At 38.9% G+C, this 19978-nt stretch overlaps 1 protein-coding gene across 2 annotated transcripts in view; it reads left to right on the top strand.

Moving 5' to 3' along the window:
• LOC145269850 (uncharacterized) overlaps nucleotides 1-14948 on the top strand; it is a 509018-nt gene extending 494070 nt beyond the window's left edge. For both annotated transcript variants that reach the window (XM_080125577.1, XM_080125578.1), the window contains exons 4-5: nucleotides 3968-4382; nucleotides 12151-14948. In XM_080125577.1, coding sequence (XP_079981703.1) covers nucleotides 3968-4382; nucleotides 12151-14584 — 2849 coding nt within the window. In that variant the 3' untranslated portion in view covers nucleotides 14585-14948. The remainder of the gene's footprint in view (nucleotides 1-3967; nucleotides 4383-12150) is intronic.
• The last annotated feature ends 5030 nt before the right edge of the window (nucleotides 14949-19978 follow it).

The raw sequence follows: 19978 nt of genomic DNA, 5'->3' as shown, positions 1-19978 counted from the left end.
ACAGCAAAGACGTTATGTTTTTTTTGTTTGTTTCCCTCCCCCCCCCACACACACACGTTTTTTTTCCTTCTTCGCAGCCTGTCTGTCTACTACCACTTTTTTGCGTAATCTCCACCCACATCTCCCATCAATCGGCACTGTTTGAGTCCAGTGGCAAGGAGAAGCCCAGGACGACTGGAAACAATGCCGAGATAAGCGGAGAGCACATAAAGCACCTGGGAGTCCCAAATGGTCACCCATTTAGTACTGTCCAAACATATAAGAAACAAACCAATCCTCGTCTTTTTCCTTCTTTGCTTTCTTTTTTCTTTCTGCTTCTCTTTCCTCTTCTTTTTTATTCGTCTACTTTTTTTTACAAAGAAGACACCATTTGTCAAGGCCCGGAGGTCATTCAAGGATAAGTGTTAACGAGTGTACGCTTGTCACTGAGACAACAGCAGAGTAATTGTTAATGGTATAAATCAGATATAATTTAATTATTTAAGGTGATGGCGCAACAAGAACTTGTTTACATTGGACTTGAAGACAACCATATTGTAGTCAGCTGGAAAGCAGGCATGTGCAACAGTGTTCTACATGCAAGCAGTTCTAGGAAATAAACTTTGTTCATGAAATCTGCATTTTGATTTAGGCACAGATAGAGAGTGGGGGAAATTGTTGATAGTGGTTATAACTAGACGAGTGTTTTGTGAAAGTTTGGCCATAGATTGAAGCTTAGTCGAGCACTTGCCATGAAAATAAGGATAGAGCAAAAACATGCTCGCAATGTCTTTTCTGTGAGAGAAAGAGAAAGGTTGCAGGGAGAAGAAAAAGGCATCACCCACTAGATTACGCAGTCGGTTTTGAACTCTTTCCCTTCTATTTTTTCTTCTTCCTCTTCGTCTTGTTCTCTTTTTTCGTTTCCCTCTCTTTCCCTTTCTACGCTTTCTTTCTTCTCCCCCTCCCCTTCTTCGCTTCCATTCTCCTTGAATTCTTTATCTCTTTGTCCAAACAAACGAAAACGATTCCTTATTCTACACCCCCTCTTTTTTTCTCCTTTTTGTCTTCATCTCCCCCCCCCCTCACACTCTTGTCTGTCACTTCTCCTCCCACCTCTTTCTGTTCAAATATGTAAGAGTCCTTATTCTCTCCCTCTTTTTTCCTCCTGTCATTTCCCCCCTCCTCTCCCTCCTCCTTCCTTCCTGTTCAAACATGTAAGAAATATTTCCCATTTTGCTTAGCAGTCGCAAAGGTTTCAATCACGTCACCAACAACGACGGCGGAACTAACAAATGATACCAGCCGTACATCTTCAAACAGCGTTAAGAAATATATGTCGACAATGGATCGACAACATACCTGTTCAATTGGAAACGGAGGGCGGGGCTACTCGAAGGACGCGTTGGTCGGTGAAAGGGGGTCTTTGAGGATCGGAAACAAAGCGCGGGGGGTGGGGGGTACACCTAGTGCGAAAGATATGAGGGAGGAGGGTAGTAACACGGCTAAAACGATAGAAAGAAGATAGAAAAAACATCGGTCACCAAATAGGGTCAACGAGTAGAAACATACAAACACCAACTCGTCTTTGGTTTATATTTAATTTACGTTTAGACCGATTAAATGGGGGAGGGGGATTTGGGGGGGGGTATCGGAATCGCAAAAAAATTTAACTTCATTTCCGATTCCAAAAACGATTCTTTTAACTTTTTTTTTTAAACTTAAGAGCGTGTAAATGGCGAATTGCATTGTTGTCCTTTTCCCGTATCCCTCCGCAAGTGACCAAATCACCTCCATGCTAGGGGGGGGGGGGGAATGGCAACGCGGGGGCACATATAACACATAGTGCCACACTAAATTACCAGTAAAACAAAAAAATCTAATGATGATTATGAATATACGTAAAAAACAGTCCGATAAAAAAATAATCTGACATCAGTGAATAAATAGGACACAACAGCATAAATCGTCATCTAATCTTCTATAAATATAAAAGCGAAAATGTTTGTTTGTATGTATGTGAGTATGTTTGTTTGTATGTGTGTTTGTATGTCTCGCAAAAACTTTCCACACTGGTCACGGATTTTTGCCAGATCGGTATCATTTTAAACTTCCAACCTTCGCCCGACAAATATCGAAAAACTGGCCAAAAACGTTAATTCTTTCACCCTGAAATCCGTAGTTTTCTACAGGGGGGAGGGTCAGCAACAACCGTCCTCTCATGACGAGTTCGCTTCTACGCATGCGTCATAGGACGTCGTAACCTGATTTACTTTAAATAGTTGAAAAAGCGACACAATTTCGGCGACGTTGTCTTAGCTCAGTTGCTTAGAGCGCCGCTTCATTATCTAAACGTTTTGGGTTCGAATCGTGGTGTGAGATGTCTTCTTTTTTTTTTTTTTTTTTTTTTTTCGATTTTTAAAATTTTAATATTGAAGCAGGGTTATTTAAGCCATTTTTCACGTGTTTTTCAGATTTTTTAACGTTCGTTTTTCTGGTTTTTTTGTTTTTTTACTTTGCTTATTCTTAGGTTTTCATTAACGCCCCCGCCCGACCACACACACCCAAAAACACCCGGGCAACGCCGGGTACCCCCCCGCTAGTCATATATATATATATATATATAAAAGGCAAAATGTGTGTGACCATTTCATGTATGTCTCCCAAAGGCTTTTTTCACCAACGCTCCCGGGGGCGGGGGTACTATCGCTTAGAACTGTTTATATACCCCCTAGATAATAATATCTAGGATTTGGGAACGCGAATCGCCTCTAGATTTATTTACGTCGATTTTTACAAAATTATTGCTATTTCAGCCCATCTTGTGTTCGTTCAACTTTTTCGTATAAAAAGTGAAACTAATTCAAAGTAACTGTTCCTGGCAATCGCACCGGGGAAACGTCCAGAAGCAATCAGTTTTGATCAATGTGGGGCCAAACTCCTTATATCAGACAATTGCTATTCAATCTGGACAATAGGGAGCTGGTCTCTCCCTCCCCAACATCTTGAGGAATTGGGTAAACAAACTCAAACGCTGCCCCGCAGCAAAAGTCAACTGTGCAACTTCTATTTGACCTCATTAATGAGGTCAACTAGAAGCAGCAGAGTTAACTTTTATTGCGGCCACGTGTAAATTCTGTTTTTAATACTTAAATAAATAAATTCAAACATGTTTCCGTTGTATGTCGCAGTGGCCCAGTGGTTAACGTCGCATGTTTTTTTGGGTTTTTTTCACACTTTAATTTCCAACTTTGCCTCAAGGGTTCGGGTTCAATCCTCATACTTACCCTACCAAAACTTTTTTTTATTTTACCCCCCCCCCTCCGGAGTTTTGATTTACCCAAAACCACACACCTCCAAATACCCAGGCAACGCCGGGTACCCCCCCCCCGCTAATCTCTATATATATAAGCGAAAATGTGTGTTAGTGTGTGCGTTTTTTGTGTGTGTCTGGCAAAGGCTTTTGAGGTGGGAGCACTCAGGAGAGGGGGGGTGCGGGTCACTGTTTCTTAGAACTTTCTATATACTACCTAGATTATAATATCTCCAATTTACAAAACGAGGTCGTGTGTATCTTTTATATGAGTGACTTTTACACGCTATTTTTGCGATATTTCCTCTCCGCGCATTTGTTTGGCTTTTCCGTATAAAAAAGCGAAACTGAACCCGGACCAAAGCCGTCTTCCTGGCACCCATGCCAGGGCGGGCAAAACCCGTCATATCATTATCGACTTATACACAAGATCGACATGCACAAGTATATACGGTACTTAAATTATGCACAAGATCGACTCGTACTCAAGATCGACTCATATGCAAGTATATACAGTACCTAAATTTGAATCAATCAAAAAAAAAATGTATTTAAACAAAGGCTTATCATTTCATACGTTATTGGGCAGATCGATTATATAGCGTGTTTAGGGTTAATTTGAGTTAAAAAAAAAAAAAAAATACTATAAAATCTAATTATCATTTTTTTCTCTTTCAGGACATCGTGGCAGTTCAAACAACCAATCAGCTGTGGTCAAGCGACCGACAGTCCGCAGAGCCAGTGCACCCAGTGGTCAGATCCTTGCTGAGCACATAAACCAGCGGAGCCCGAAAAAGACCGCCTTGTCGTCGAGTGGTAACAAGCAAGGCAACTATGTTTTGAGCACCCCCCCACGTTGCGAATCGCCCGTAAGTGGACGGTCCAGTAAGAAATCGACCGGTCAAAACAGTTCGGCCGAGTGCAGCCAGCATTCCAGTACAGAGAATCTTTACAGAAGTCCAGGCCATTCTCCCGCGAAACACGCGTCAAATAAGATGTTACCACCAGCGTCTGTGGGTAAAGCACCCACATCTCCTGCTAAACGAGCAGCTTCCCCTGCTTCGACTTCATCTTTGCCTTCATCCAGTCTCAGGTGCGTGACATCTAATTTATAAAACTCACTATGTTTGTCTGTCTGTCTACATATTTTCAAACTCTTTTTTTCAAGCTTTTTTTTTTTCTTTGTTGATTTGGGATTATCTCGAGTATTGTGTTTTTCATTTTTTTTTTTTTTGTTTGTTTTTAAGTTTCTTTTTCTAAAAGAAGCACTTTTTCGTTTGTTTTTCATATTTTTTAAAAGTTTTTTTTTTTTTTTTAAACGAAAGCATTTTTTTTTTTTTTTCATTTTTTTTTACCAAAAGTAAAAAAAAAAAAAAAGCACTTTCTTGTGTGTTTTTTATGCTCGGAAAAACGTGCAAATTCTTAGCGACGTCCATTGCCGGCATTTCGTCCTGCTACACCTCCAGCCAAATCCATCTTTAACAGATCCTATTTGACACCTCTCTCCACAAGACGTGCAATTTTTTTCTTTGCAAAGATTTGTTTGGCAGTATGATACGATATCTTCTGCAACCATTGCTCCAACGTGGAGATATTCAACTTGTATAAGTTATTAGGAGCGGCCGTTTGAGAGTGTGTTCTTTAATTATTTTCTAGACTTTTTTTTTTTTTTTTCAATATTTTTCCCCAAAATCGTCTGCTCTTTTGCCATGTATTGATTGGCTGATCGGCGTCTTACATCAGATTACAGTCAAACCCGAGCACATGACGTCATGTTCTGAGCAAACTGGACGATTTATTACGCCTGGTTCAAATTCTGCACAAGTATCGAAAATTAAATAAGCTAAAAAGACGATTAAGCATATTTTTGTAGGGCAGGAAAAACTCTATCGAATGAAAACTCTACATTTTATCGAAAAACAAAAAGTCATCAAAAATAAAGAAAATATAAAAACACTATAAACTTATTCCCTATTTCGAGTATATTTGATCCGAGAAAAAGAAGTCCTCAAGTTGTAGTGACACCACATTAGTTAGATGGTTTATAGGTGTTGACCATCACACCTATATTCTTTATGGAATGATATCACCCTCAGTAATTGTGCTCCCTTGATGTGATAAGACCTTCTATTCTAACAGTTTCTTTCCGAGAACTGCTAGATTTTGGAATTCCCTTCCAGGTTCCTTCTTCCTTGATTGTACTGACATGCAGAAGTTCAAATGTAATGTGAACAGACATCTAGTTGCTCAATTCCCTACATAGTACCCCTGCAAATTATGTCCCCGATAGTAGCCCCCTACATTAAAGTGGCACTGTGCCTTGTTTGGGGTGAAAATGTAATTTAAAAAAAATGTTTCATTTTTTGTTATTGTTTGTTTTTTGCTTATTTTTTTATCATTGTTGCTTTGGGGGTGCCTCAAGTATATTTGATTTGATAGACGGTATATAGAATGTGTCGACTATCACACCCATATTCAGTGGTTGTGCTGATCAACCGATCAACAAATAAACATCAGATGGGGAAGAGCTATGCTGATGACACGACCATCTACGGCAACACATCAAAGGCTGTAAATGACAAAGTTCTCTCTGATTCTCTCTCCTCTGATCTTGAGCGCGTGGTTCAGTGGGGGAAGATGTGGCTGGTTACCTTTAATGCATCCAAAACCAAACTCCTATCCTTACATCATCAACGCTCTGATCCCCATCTGACATCAATTGTGATGGATGGCTCTTGTCTGGGTGAGGCCCGTGTTTTGACAAGCTTCTGGGTTTGACCTTTACTCCTGATCTGAAATGGAACACGTACATTAAGTCTGTTGCCAAGGTCGCTGGAAAGATGGTGGGATCCTTCTACTGCTGCAGAAGATATCTCACTATTGATGCAATTCTCTATCTATATAAAAGCCAAGTACGTCCAAGGATGGAATACTGCTGCCATATCTGGGCAGGAGCTGCTAAAAACAGCCTATCCTGCCTTGACAGAGTACAAAATAGACTTCATGGCTTAGTGGGGGATGCCCTTTTCTCTACCCTGCAACTTCTCTCCCACAGAAGAGACGTTGCGAGCCTATCCTTGTTTTATCATTATTTCCATGGCAGGTGCTCGTCTGAACTCCAATCTCTGGTCCCCCCTCGCCAATCTTTCACGAAAAACACCCGTCTAGCTGAATCCACTGTGAAAAATTTCCCCCACTCTATATCTGTGCCTAAATCAAAACAGATTCCATGAACAAAGCTTCTTTCTTAGAACTGCACGCCTGTGGAACTCTGTTCCGTCTGCCTGCTTCCCACCGGACTACAATTTGGATGTCTTCAAGTCCAACGTTAACAAATTCCTAATGAACCGCCCCCTTAAGTAAACACTTCATCAAATCTCCACACTAACGTAATGTACTTGCAATAACCCTTATCCCTGAGTGGCTTCCGGACCTTGATAAGTGGTGATCACTGTGTAAAAAAGAAAAAAAAAAAAAAAAGAGGGAGTGCTTATTGTTAAACGGATGCATTTTGAAGTGTTTAGTGTTTTGACTACTTTAAGATTTGAAACCAAGCCCAGAGTTTGTTTGAGTAGCCACTTCCACCAGGGATGTTCCTATTTTTTTAATTCTTAAAATTTTTTTAACTAAAAAAGTTGAAGAACTACGAAGACGATGGTGGTGCCATTAAAACGAGCGGCTTTTGTGCTCTAAAATTTATTTCTTCTACATTTATTTCAGCGCCTTTTTTACTTTTGCCAGAGATGGGGTGGTGGCTGTGCATAGGCGTTCGGAGTCCACTTTGTTATTTACATCTCTGTTGTCACTCTGAAATCGACGAACCCATCTCCTAACCAGGAGAGATTATTATACAAGGGTCATTCCAAAAGTAAAACTTACTATTTTTTAACTAAAAAAAGTTGAAGAGTTACAAAGACAGGAGTGCTACCATTAAAACGAGTGACTTTTTGTGCTCCAGAATTTATTCTTTCTGCATAGTCACCAGCATTCTCAATGCAGTTTTTGCCTCTTTTGATGCCTCGGTTGTAAAAGTTTGGAACGTGTTTTGTACCTCACATCTTTGTTGTTGTTGTCACTCTGAAATCAACGAACCTATCTCCTAACTAGTAAGATTTATTAAGGGGCAACCTAGGCAGCAATATGCTTATTCACATTGGATTAAACTTTCTGCGTGCCGGTATGATCGGAAAACGGGGAGCAAGAATGGAATTCCCCAAAAAAAAAAAATGAAAAAAAAAGAGAATATAAGAAAAAAATCACTATATATTGTTTTAGTTTTTGGGGTCATTTGAGATTAGGCTCCCTAAATTTTTTTTTTTTTTTTTTTTTTTTTTATCGGACTGTTATCCTCATCTTCATTGTTGTTGTTTCACCACGTTTCGGCCAACTCATCCTCTGGCCTTCTTCAGGTGTTTAACCGTGATTGGATAGGATTGCTGAGTTTTATGTACACCCAGACCACCAGAACCGACTATATTATAGTTGTTCATCAAGGCACACAAAAGAAATATATATATATATATATATATATATATATATATATATATATATTTATATATGATTAGTTTGTTTTTTTTTTGTTTGTTTTTTTTTTCTTTTTTTTGAAACGAACCAGAATAGAACAAAGGCAAAATACGATAAATGGAAGTTGATTGGGGAGGCAGAGGAGCATACATACCCACAAACAGAAAACACACACACACACACATATATATATGATTAGTTTTTTTTTGGAAAAAGAATTCCAGCAGAGTGCTCAATTAAAAGGAAAATCCAAATTGTAAGAGCGTATTTATATTTTGTGTACAGAAAGTTGTTAGTTGAGACAGATGATTGGTACCGTCGGTTTCAAGCCCGATAATAAGGCCCGTTTAAGGTATCCTTATCAAGCTCTCTTCAGACAATATTTGTTTCTCGTCGACGAATAAGTCTGAAGAGAGCTTGATAAGGATACCTTAAACGGGCCTTATTATTGGGCTTGAAACCGACGGTACCAATGATCTGTCTCAACTAACAACTTTCTGTACACAATATATATATATATATATATATATATATATATATATATATATTACATTATATATGCAATTATATAGATGTTACGTTTACATAGAATATATATCACGAGTTTAATGTACAATAATTGTTCATCAAGGCACACAAAAAGCTGAAATAGGATTGTTAATCAAGACGTGGCAGTGTTTGGGACAAAAGATTGAACAATAAAGATCGATATATTTGGAGTTAGTTTATCCCCAGTTTTAGGAATGGCAGTGAATTTGTGGCAGTTTATCTGAATTAGGTGATAGTTTATGACAATTAGGTACAGTTTACAGACAATCTTAAGTTTGCGACAATTTCCAGTTGGGGATAATTGAATGCAGGTGGTTACTTGAAGCAAATCGGATGGTGATGAAGATTCAACTGATGAACATCTGGACTGAAACGATACTGTTGATGATTATCATCACTTTTGGTTTTCAGACGCTCAAGTAATACGATACGAATTAAAATTTTCTGACATTGCGTTATTTTTCTTTCATTCTTATATTTTTCTCTTAAATCTAATCCTTCTGACCCTGTTACCTCAACTGAACTACATTTACACATGTTCACGTTAGTAAAGGGAGGTAATTTAGGGTCAAGTTTGGTTTCGTTTCCGTTTGTTTTATGGCATATCAACCCATTTCTCGATCACGTGGTACAATGGGGAAAGAGGTGGCTGGTTAATTTTAATGCATCTAAAACCAAGCTTCTATCTTTACATCATCAACACTCTGATCCCCGTCTGGCATCAATTGAAATGAATGGCTCTCGTCTTATGCGCGGGGGGGGGGGGTCCATGTTTTGACAAGCTCCTAGGTCCGATCTTTACTCTTGATCTGAGATGGAACACGTACATCAAATCTGTTGCCAAGGCTGCTGGAAAAATGGTGGGATCATTCTACCGCTCCAGAAGATATCTTACTGCTGATGCAATATTCTCTACCTGTATAAGAGCCAGGTACATCCAATGATGGAGTACTGTTGCCACATCTGGGCAGGAGGTGTTACAAGTAGCTTATCCTGCTTTGACAAAGTACAAAATAGACTTTGTAGCTTAGTGGGGGATGCCCTTTTCTCTTCCCTGCAACCTCTTTCTCACAGGAGAGATGTTGCGCACCTGTCTCTGCTTTATCGTTATTTTCATGGTAAGTGCTCGTTTGAGTTCCAATCCATGGTCCCCTCTACCTGACTTTCACGGAAAACACTCGTCTAGCTGCAACCACTATCAATAAATTCCCCTACTCTTTATCTGTGCCTAAACCTAAACATAAACTCCATGAACAAAGCTTCTTTTTTAGAACTGCATGCATGTGGAATTCTGTTCCGTTTTCCTGCTTTCCAACTGACTACAATATGGTCATCTTCAAGTCCAACATAAACAAGTTCTTGATGAGTTGTTCCACTTAAATAATCCAATTTACCAAATTTCCACTTCTAATGATAACTACAATATTTTCCCATTGACTACTGTACACTCATTAACCCTTATCCTCGAATGGTCTCCAGACCTTGATAAGGGGTAACTTCTTTGTAGAAATGAAAAAAATAAAATAAATGATGCAATAGGATGATTCAACGGTTGTATACAATTATCTTAGAACCCCCATCTATTTACTAACTCACGTCCACGTTGCTTAACTTCGGTCAGCAGATAAGTGTCTTAATGTGATTTAGTTATTGTTACCAGATCAGGCTGTCTAAAGATATCGGCATCATTTGGATTCATATTATACTACTGTTCTCATCTTGAGTGTGATTTTCACAACGTTTCCGTTGATGTAACCTCTGACCTTCTACAGGTTTATCTTGTCGAACTCTGGAATGTTTCTGTTGAACTCGAAAATCTGGACAGAATTTCGAATGGAACCGTTTTACTTCACGAGGGTAGCATGCTCTTGTTCCGTCAGTCATGACTGGATAGAGGTCCTGAGCAATTCGCAAATGTATTTTTCCAGTCGCCCACAGTTTTACAATTAATTTTTTTCCAACTACTCCAACATCTGCGTCATCCAATACATCAAACGTCGAAGTTATTGTATTTTTCATTTTTTTTATCTTTGCAAAACTTAATCATGTCCTGCAAAGCCAAAAACAATTTCTACTCTACAAAACAACCAAACCAAACACAATGAATAAATATTTGAAGATATAAAGAATTTGATGCATAAAAATATTTTACAAAATTACTAGATTCAGCATTAAATAACCCAAAAATGGTTGATATGCCGTAAAACAAAATGGCCAACCCAAAACTCCAATACCTAATTTTTGGTCTTGTACAACATTTTGTATTAATTTTTACAAATATTAAGTAATTTCTTCAACCTGTCCTTGTGCATGCTGGTGTTTTTCATAGCCTAAACCATGCCCTAGCAGCCCCATCAGATTTCCTTTGCAGTGACATTTACGCAAGGTCAGTAAAGTAAAGTAAAGTAGTCCACTAGGTTATGAAGTCTATTTTTAACTCTCTCACACAAGACAGGATAAGTTGCTTAAAACTATAACGTCCAAAATGAAATTCTATTTGTTCTAAATTCTCCCATTTTTGTTTTGTCGTTATGAAATATTTGACCAACTTTTTTTTTTCTTTTCTTTTTTTTTTTAAGTTGAATATATTATTTTAATTCTATTTGTAAAAATATAATTACGGATTTTTTTCTTTAAAATTATATTTACTTATATATTTTTAAAACAATTACGAATATTTGTAAAAATATAATTACGGAATTTTTCTTTAAAATTATATTTAATTATATATTTTTAAAACAATTACGGATATTTGTAAAAATATAATTACGGATTTTTTTCTTTAAAAATATATTTAATTATATATTTTTAAAACAATTACGGATATTTGTAAAAATATAATTACGGATTTTTTTCTTTAAAATTATATTTAATTATATATTTTTAAAACAATTACGGATATTTGTAAAAATATAATTATGGATTTTTTTCTTTAAAATTATATTTAATTATATATTTTTAAAACAATTACGGATATTTGATAATTACGTATTTATTTCTTTAAAATTATATTTATTTTTAAAATAATTACGGATTTCTTTTTATTTGAAATTATACTTGTTTTGTTTTTTGTTTTTTTAATATGATTACGGAATTTTTTTTCTTTTAAGTTATATATTTTTTTAAATATAATTAGGGATTTTTTTCTTTGAAATTATAATTGTTTTTTTTACAAAGGAGTAACCACTTATCAAGGCTTGGAGGTTACTCAAGGATAAGGGTTAATGAGTGTACAGTGGTCAAAGAACATGTAGTCATCGTTAGTAGTGGAAATTTGGTTAATTGGATTCTGTAAGGGGACAGCTCATCAAGAACTTGTTCATTTTGGACTTGAAGATAATTATATTGTAGTTAGCAGGAAAATGGAACAGTTCCACAGGCATGCAGTTCTAAAAAAGAATTTGAATTCATGGAATCTACGTTTAGGTTTAGGCACAGATAAAGAGTGGGGGAAATTATTGATAGTGGTTTCAGCTAGATGAGTGTTTGTTGTGAAAGTCACTAAAGTAAAGTAGCCCACTAGATTACGAAGTCTATTTTGAACTCTCTCAATCAAGACAAGAAGCAGCTTATCCTGCCCAGATGTGGCAACAGTCCTCCATCCTTGGATGTACTTGGCTCTTGTACAGGTAGAGAACTGCATCAGCAGGGAGATATCTACTGGAGCGATAGAATGATCCAACCATTTTTCCAGCGGCCTTGGCAACAGATTTAATGTATGTGTTATCTACTGGATTGTTTTAATATTTGTCTTTTTACTTTAACATACGTTTCTTTTTCTTTTTCAGATCCTCAGCGTCCTCTTCTTTGAGTGCTTCTTCAGAAAAACTGAACAGTTCCGAGTCGAAGTCGTCTGGAGGCCGACTGGACATGGATCAAATCAGCACGATGACCCTGGATCAGTTTAAAAATCTGCTCAACAACCAGTTGATAACGACAGCAAGAGAACGCGCCCCGAGCATCGGTTCTACAGGCGAACTTTCCTCACGTCCGACCAAGCAGAAAGGGGAAACGGTTACAAACAAATTTCAGAATCCATCCACAAAGAACGTTACACAGAATATTAATGGACAAGGACGTGGCCCAAAGCAAACTCTCGGTGGCAGGTCTGTCGAACACAGTCCTGACTTAATTCGAAAGATGAGGTCACCATCACCGAAACAGTCAGGAGAGCCTGTTGTCTTGGAGGAGAGCGGCGTTGGTGTGAAGCCCAGGGAGAAACGAGCTGGTTTAAGTTTTCTACCTAGGCCGAGCACTCAGCAGTCTGTTCAAATTAATGGGGAATCAAAGATACCGATGAAAAAGACGGTTGTCGGGGGTTCAAGCATCCCTTCCAGTGATAACAGGGCACAAAGATCTCTGCCAACCACTCCGAAACAGGAACGGAAATATAATCGTACTATAACGCCTCGACAGTTGATAGAAGGAAACAATGCTGGCAAACAAACAAGTTCTTCTGTAAAACGTGGTACCCTTATGCAAAGAGCTACAACACCGAGTCCAAGGTTGCAAACGCCTAACAAGATAGAAAGTCGACGATCATCCACTCCGGGACTTCGAGAGTTACAGATTTATTCTGCAACTGGAACTGACAATTTAACAGACGATACTCAATCCTCGGCTGATGAGGACGGTGTAGGATTAAAAACTCCGACTCCCAGACGGCGCAACAATTCTCGTTCCCAGAGTGGATTATCATCCCGTTCGTCATCCACACAGTCTCTCAATTTTACCGTAAAAGGAGACATTCCAATTGAAGAGCCACGGACCACACCTCATCCAGCTGGCTATGCAGAGCGATGGCGTCGAAATAAACGGTCGTCTTCGGCAGTAAGGGCCAATGCATCTTCAAGTAGCCCTGATATGATCACGATATCACGGAATCAAACCGGAGGCCACAGTGTGACCTTGGGAAAGGCATCTGCTAATGAAATACGGACAGGTTTGGCTACAGGACTTGGTTCACGAACTGATATTAAACGGGAACCATCTGACGCCATAAGAAGGGCGCGCAGTATTGTAAGGAATACAAACTCAAAAATAGCACGGTCGCAAAGTGCCGATCGTTTTTCTCAACGTCAGAGAGCAAATAGTATAAGTAGTGTCGAAGATAATGATGACGGTGCTTCATGGTCGAAGGCTTACCCGCAACAGAGGCTTTTATCGGGGCTTGGAAGCAAGATGAACTCTGCTGCACGTAGCAATAGTCTGAAATACGAACGTAGCGTGCGGCCGAGACACGTGGGTGGGTCAGTTACGCCTAACTCGGTCGATGTCTCTGATTTTGACCTCAGCTCCCGGCCGTTGGAGGAAATCAAAGCTGCTTTGAACCCCGTCAACGGCGTTATCCCTCAGGTGTCAGACCCCAATGAATTAGATGCTCCCCCTGAGGACCCAGAAATGTATGAACAAATGGAGAAGCTTTTTGAAGCATACCGTCAGAAGGAACTGCGGGATATGGTCGAAGCTACCGATCGCAGTAAGGATCTATCAACCCTCTCCCTGGATAGACAGGATGATGACGACAACGACTCGAGAGGTAATAACACTGATGTGTCGTCCCTGGATAGTAACGCAAATATCCCAGCTAGTGGCCAGTCATCACAGACTGGATCCCGAAGGTCGTCTCTCCAGCGGACGTCCGATGCAGAGTCTATTGAAAAGATAGCAGTGGCCCATGACGAACGAATTAAAACACAGTTGCGTTATAACAGCGGAGTCAGTAGCCGTCTACCAACTTCTCGAATTCCCGGTCCTCAGATGTGTCGGATCCCGGCACCAAGATCTAAAATTCCTAGCAGCGCTGGTGGAATTCCCAAATCGACTTCTGGGTATCAGAAAAACGGTGTTAAAATGTATCCCAACACTGACTACACTGACGATAACAGCGCTTCTGCCAGTGACTGCCATGAGTTTTTAGCCAGTGATCAGGTCAGCGATGATTCACGGCGCACCTCTTACAGTGATGAGAGTTCGATATCGATATCGACGTCGGACATAAGTATGAACAATGTTGGGCAACGATTGGAAACGCCGGTCCCAAAAGTTGCAAAACCATTGACCACTGGACGACAACGGCTCATTAGTAGTCGACGTAATGAGTCAGAGGTCCGGTCAGACCAATCGAAATTGGTTCGGGTAGTTACTGACAAGGTTGGTCAACAGCGGTCGAACTATGATGACAAAATTCTTTATGATGACGATGAAGATGAAACTTACTAAAAAAAAAAAAAATTCTTCGAGTTTTTATTTATATATATAAAATTTCATATATATATATATATATATATATGATACTACACATGCTCACTCACGTATATATATATATATATATATATAAAATTTTTAGGCTTTTTTTCTTTTTTTTTAACGTTTTCTTGCTTGCTTTGTGTACAGACCTATGACCAAAAGTGGGGGACCAATCCTGCATTCTTTTAAAGTACTAAACTGATCCCTCTATTTATGGGTATGTACAGTAAGATTAACTAAGATAAAAAAAAAAAAAAAACTTTTAATCAATATTTGATTTACATGTGACCCTAAATTGAAGGTTCAATTTTATATTAAAATCAAGTTATAAACTGAACCCCGTTTTTATTTTGTGTTTTTTATTTTTGTTTGTTTTTGATTTCTTTTTTTTTTTATAGGAATACTAGCCTGGGTGCCCAGTGTTGCCCGGGTATTTGAAGGTGTGTGTTGAGCAAATTGAAAAAAAAAAAAAAAAAAAGTGGTAGTAGGCAGGCAGGCTCGAACCCGTACCGCAAAGGAAGAAAAGAATGTGAAAGAAAATCTGACGCCTTACCGCTACTCCATGACGAGACGGGAAGTTTGGACTGTTAAAATTAGGCAAAGTCAATCTGGTTTCGATTATAGCTGATGGCACTTAAATCATCTATTTTTCTTTTATAAATAATTTTATCAAGAATTCTTCATAAATTTTGGTTTCAGTTTCGATTATAGCTGAAGGAACTCAAGTTATATATTTCATAAGTTTTTATTTCGGTTTCCAGCTAATGCACCCCAAGTCATATGGAATTTTTTTTTTTTTTTAAATCGCAAAAAAATAAAATATAATAGAACATTAACTCTATAATAATATATACAAAATCTGCAAGAATTAAAATATCATATTTAAGCGTACTTTGCGACTGTGTTTTACCTGGCATCCGTGCTAGCTTGGATAAATACTTTTGCAGTTTTAACAAAAAAGCTACAATAATATCAGAGCGTCTCCATTTACACTGAACATCTACAGAATGCCAACATCAATATATTACATATGAAGGAATGGAATTTCCACAGATCCTGCTAGTATCAATGATTTTTTTTTTTTTTTTTTAGAGAATATTGAGTACTTCTGCAGTTTAAAGCCCATTTTTCCATGAGTCTTGCTCGGCAACGCCCAGCGAACAACGAAACCACCAGATTATACCATGTGAACAAAAAGAGACGCAAGCAGACGTTAAAAATTGGAAGAAAAAAAGAAAGGAAAAAGTTTAAAAGGAAAAGAAAGGGCAAAGTATCATTGCGTTTCTTCAAGCAACACATCTTGTGACAAGGAAGGAAACTAAATAATTCCACTATAAACACCCCCAACCTCTCAATGTTAAGAATGGCTTTCAAAATAAACACACACACCCCAACTGTTTCTTCTCTCTATCAACGATTTTCCCAAGAAAATTGTTCAGAAAATTGTTTGTTTGTTTTTTTTTATTTTATTTTATTTTTTTTTTTTAAATATAATTATCCACTGACACGTGTTTTGTCATCTATAAATTCATCAGAGTGGCTGAATCTAGCGAGATTCAAAATCGGGACCTCCTGATAAGAAACCTAAACTGAACCATCTCGCACGTGGTTATTTTATTTGTTTTTGCGATACGTTTTGAACGAATTCAATCATTTATACGAAAGTGCATTTTTACCTAAATGCGAGTTGGGAATAATTTTCCCTTTGACCAATTTGATACCCCAGAATGGGGAGCAGCATATGTTTTTGTAAAATATAATCAATCATTATGCTGCTGATACCAGACCAGTTGAAACATGCAGCTAATCTACAAGTTATAGATTCGGGTATGGAATGACTTGTTTTGTTTAATCGTGTTAACTCTCGGCTTATCAAATGTAAAGGGAGTGAAATCTTTTCGACTTGTTAGATATTGAATGAGTTATTTCCCCTGAAATAATTGTTCCTATTTACTATGCCTCCCCACGGGACAGAGTTAGACACCAGGGTCGTTTTTTAATGTGGAGAAAACGAACAAAAATAAAAAATTGTCTCAGTCGTGAAGGACTGATCCTCTACCGAAAGAGAACAAGAAATTGAAGTGCTGCAGTGCTGACTGCTGCAGTGCTGCACTGCAGCAGCACTGCAGCATCTGGAGAACAGATACTACACTTTGATCTTGACCAATCAACCTTTCTAAAAAAAAAAAAAACCCTATTAATCTCCTATTATGGCAGTAAGTAAAAGAAAAAGAAAACCCTTTTCGATGGTAGGAAGATAATCTGACCGAGAGATCTTTTTGAGATTCTGACCGTCCCTTTAAGTGCAATTGTTTGAATTTCTCTTGCACTTGGTTCACCGGGTATATTTGCCAGGTAGTTTTTGAAATTCGTTTTCAAGAGTTCCGTTGCTCCTATAATAACTGGAATGATGAAGATCTTCCCAAGATTCCAATTTCTTTTCATGTCATACACAAAACCTTAGTATTTTCCCTTTCAACTCTGTTTAACCCAGCATCAATGAGGACACTGACTTCTTTCTCCTTGTTCTATATCATTGTGTCAGGTTTTATGGCTCCATTTTCTTGGTACATAGCTGTTGAAATTGCTTAGTCATAATGGATGGTGCATAACTTATTTCCAACTGTTCTTTCTGGTATATGTGCTCCCATGATTTGCTGCTGCGTTTGATATCCGACTTTTTTTTTTTTTTTTTTAGATATAGGTATCACCACTTATCAAGGCCCAGGGACCACTCGAGGATAAGGGTTAAAGAGTGTACAGTAGTCAATTGGACAATATAGTAATTCTCAGTAATGGAAATTCAGTAAATTTGTTAATTTAAGGGGAACGGCTCATCAAGAACTTGTTTACATTGGACTTGAAAACAACCATATTGTAGTCAGCTGGAAAGCAGGAAAACAGAAGACAGTTCCACAGGCGTGCATTTCTAAGAAAGAAACTTTGCTCATGGAATCTACGTTTAGGTTTAGGCACAGATAAAGAGTGGGGGGAATTATTGATAGTGTTTACAGCTAGACGAGTGTTTCTTGTGAAAGTTTGGCGAGGGGGGACTATAGATTGTAGCTCAGTCGAGCACTTGCCATGAAAATAACGATACATCAGAGACAAACTCGCAACATCTCTTCTGTGAGAAAGAGGTTGCAGCGAAGAGAAAAGGACATCTCCCACCAGGCCACGAAGTCTATTTTGAACCCTATCAAGGCAGGACAAGTCTTTTCTAGCAGCTCCTGCCCAGATGTGGCAACAGTACTCCATCCTTGGACGAACTTGGCTCTTAACTGGAATGATAGAGATTTTCCTAAGATTCCATTTTATTTTCATGTCATACATATGACCTTGGTATCCAAATGTGATTTGTTTGAGGTGAAGATATAATAAAAAATAAAATAAAAGATTCCGCACTGTCAACCAAATTCCAACCTCTGTCCCATCACTGTAATGCTGCATCCTTGTCCCTATTTCAATGGAATAGGGGAGTGTGCAACATTCATTGATCATCATTTAATCCCGGGCAACGTCAGGTCTCCCTGCTAGTTATGAATAGTTAAATCGCACTAAAAACACATGCTGGACCGTTAATGGATGTTGACATTTAATGCTGCTAAGACTGAACTCCTTTCCTTCAACAATTACAAGAAACCTTCTTAACCACCCATAGCCATGACTAATAACACCCTCCCTAAGAGTTCTTCTTTCAAATTCCTCAGTTTAAAAATCACAGACAACATGTACTGGGACAAATACATTGAGGACATAGGTTGTCTCCTCAGCAACCGACAAGGCTAACATGCTTGCCAGTCGGTTTGCCTCAAACTCCACACTGGACCCTTCCAACCACCCCCTACCTGACTTTCCTATGCGGACAGACGCCACACTAGACGATCTGAAAACCACCCCTGCTCAGGTGCATGCTATCATAAAAAACCTTGACACCTCCAAAGCATGTGGACCCGATCTTATCCCAGCTGTGCTATTAAAAAAGTGCTCAGCCGAAGTAGCTCCAGTTCTCTCCAAACTCTACAACAAATGTCTTAATGAAGCTTGCTTTCCGGGCTGTTGGAAAACTGCTTCTGTTCTACCAGTATTCAAGAATTCTTGCGAAAGGACAGACCCATCAAATTATCGCCCCATTAGCCTCCTCCCACTTTTTGCCAAAATATTTGAGACCATAATTAACCATGCTCTAGTCCATCATCTTACAGATGCTAAACTACTGACTGACAAACAATATGGATTTAGACAAGCCCGTTCCACAGCAGACATCCTCACTGTGATCTCTGAACGTATATACCATTCACTGGACAAAGCGGGGGAAGGCAGAGCGGTAGCTCTAGATATATCTAAGGCTTTTGACAGGGTATGGCATGAGGGTCTCCTCAGTAAAATCAGATCATACGGTATCACTGAAAGAATACTTAACATAATTAAATCCTTCTTAGATAAGAGAAAAATCCAGGTAGTCCTCGACGGTCGCACATCTAAACAATATGATATAAATGCGGGAGTGCCCCAGGGTTCTATCCTTGGACCTCTATTGTTCCTGATATTCATAAATGACCTCCCCGACAACATTGCCTCTGAGATGGGTATATATGCTGATGACACTACACTCTATGGCAGACACGACAGGAAGACGAATGAACACATTTCTAAAGAAATGGCAGAAACACTAGAGGAAGACCTCCAATCTGTAGTGGAATGGGGAGAAAAGTGGTTGGTCGCGTTCAATGCTGCCAAGACTAAACTAGTTTCATTCAATAATTACAAGAAACCCTCTCTACCACCCATAGCAATGGCCAACGACTCTTTATCTGAGAGTCCATCTTTCAAACTCCTTGGCCTAACGTTCACAGGAAACATGAGTTGGAACAATTACATTGAAGGCATTGCCAGGGCCGCTGCAAGAAAGGTAGGCTCTCTCTACCGTGCTAGAAAACTACTAACACCCGAAAGTATCCTGTACCTCTATAAGGCCACCATTCGCCCATGTATGGAGTATTGCTGCCACATCTGGGCTGGTGCATCTGCTACTAGTCTCTCGCTCCTTGACAAGGTTCAAAAGAGAGTCGCAAACCTGATAGGCCCTGAACTGGCATCTAAGCTGCAGCCTCTGTCCCATCGACGAAATGTTGCATCCCTCTGCCTTTTCTACAAGTATTTTAGTGGTGAATGCTCTGACGAACTGCAATCATTTGTGCCCCCACGACGCGAGCACCCTCGACAAACCCGACAGGCTACTAGATCCCACCCCCACACTGTAGAGATCCCTAGATGTAAAAGATCTTTTTACTCCAATAGTTTCTTCCCCAGAACCGCAAGACTCTGGAATTCCATTCCAGGTCCCTGCTTCCCCAACAGTACTGA

Source organism: Euprymna scolopes, chromosome 45 (assembly GCF_053919585.1).
Source record: "Euprymna scolopes isolate OS-2025 chromosome 45, ASM5391958v1, whole genome shotgun sequence".
Taxonomy (NCBI): Eukaryota; Metazoa; Mollusca; class Cephalopoda; order Sepiida; family Sepiolidae; genus Euprymna; species Euprymna scolopes.
This window is presented reverse-complemented; position numbering and strand designations above follow the sequence as displayed.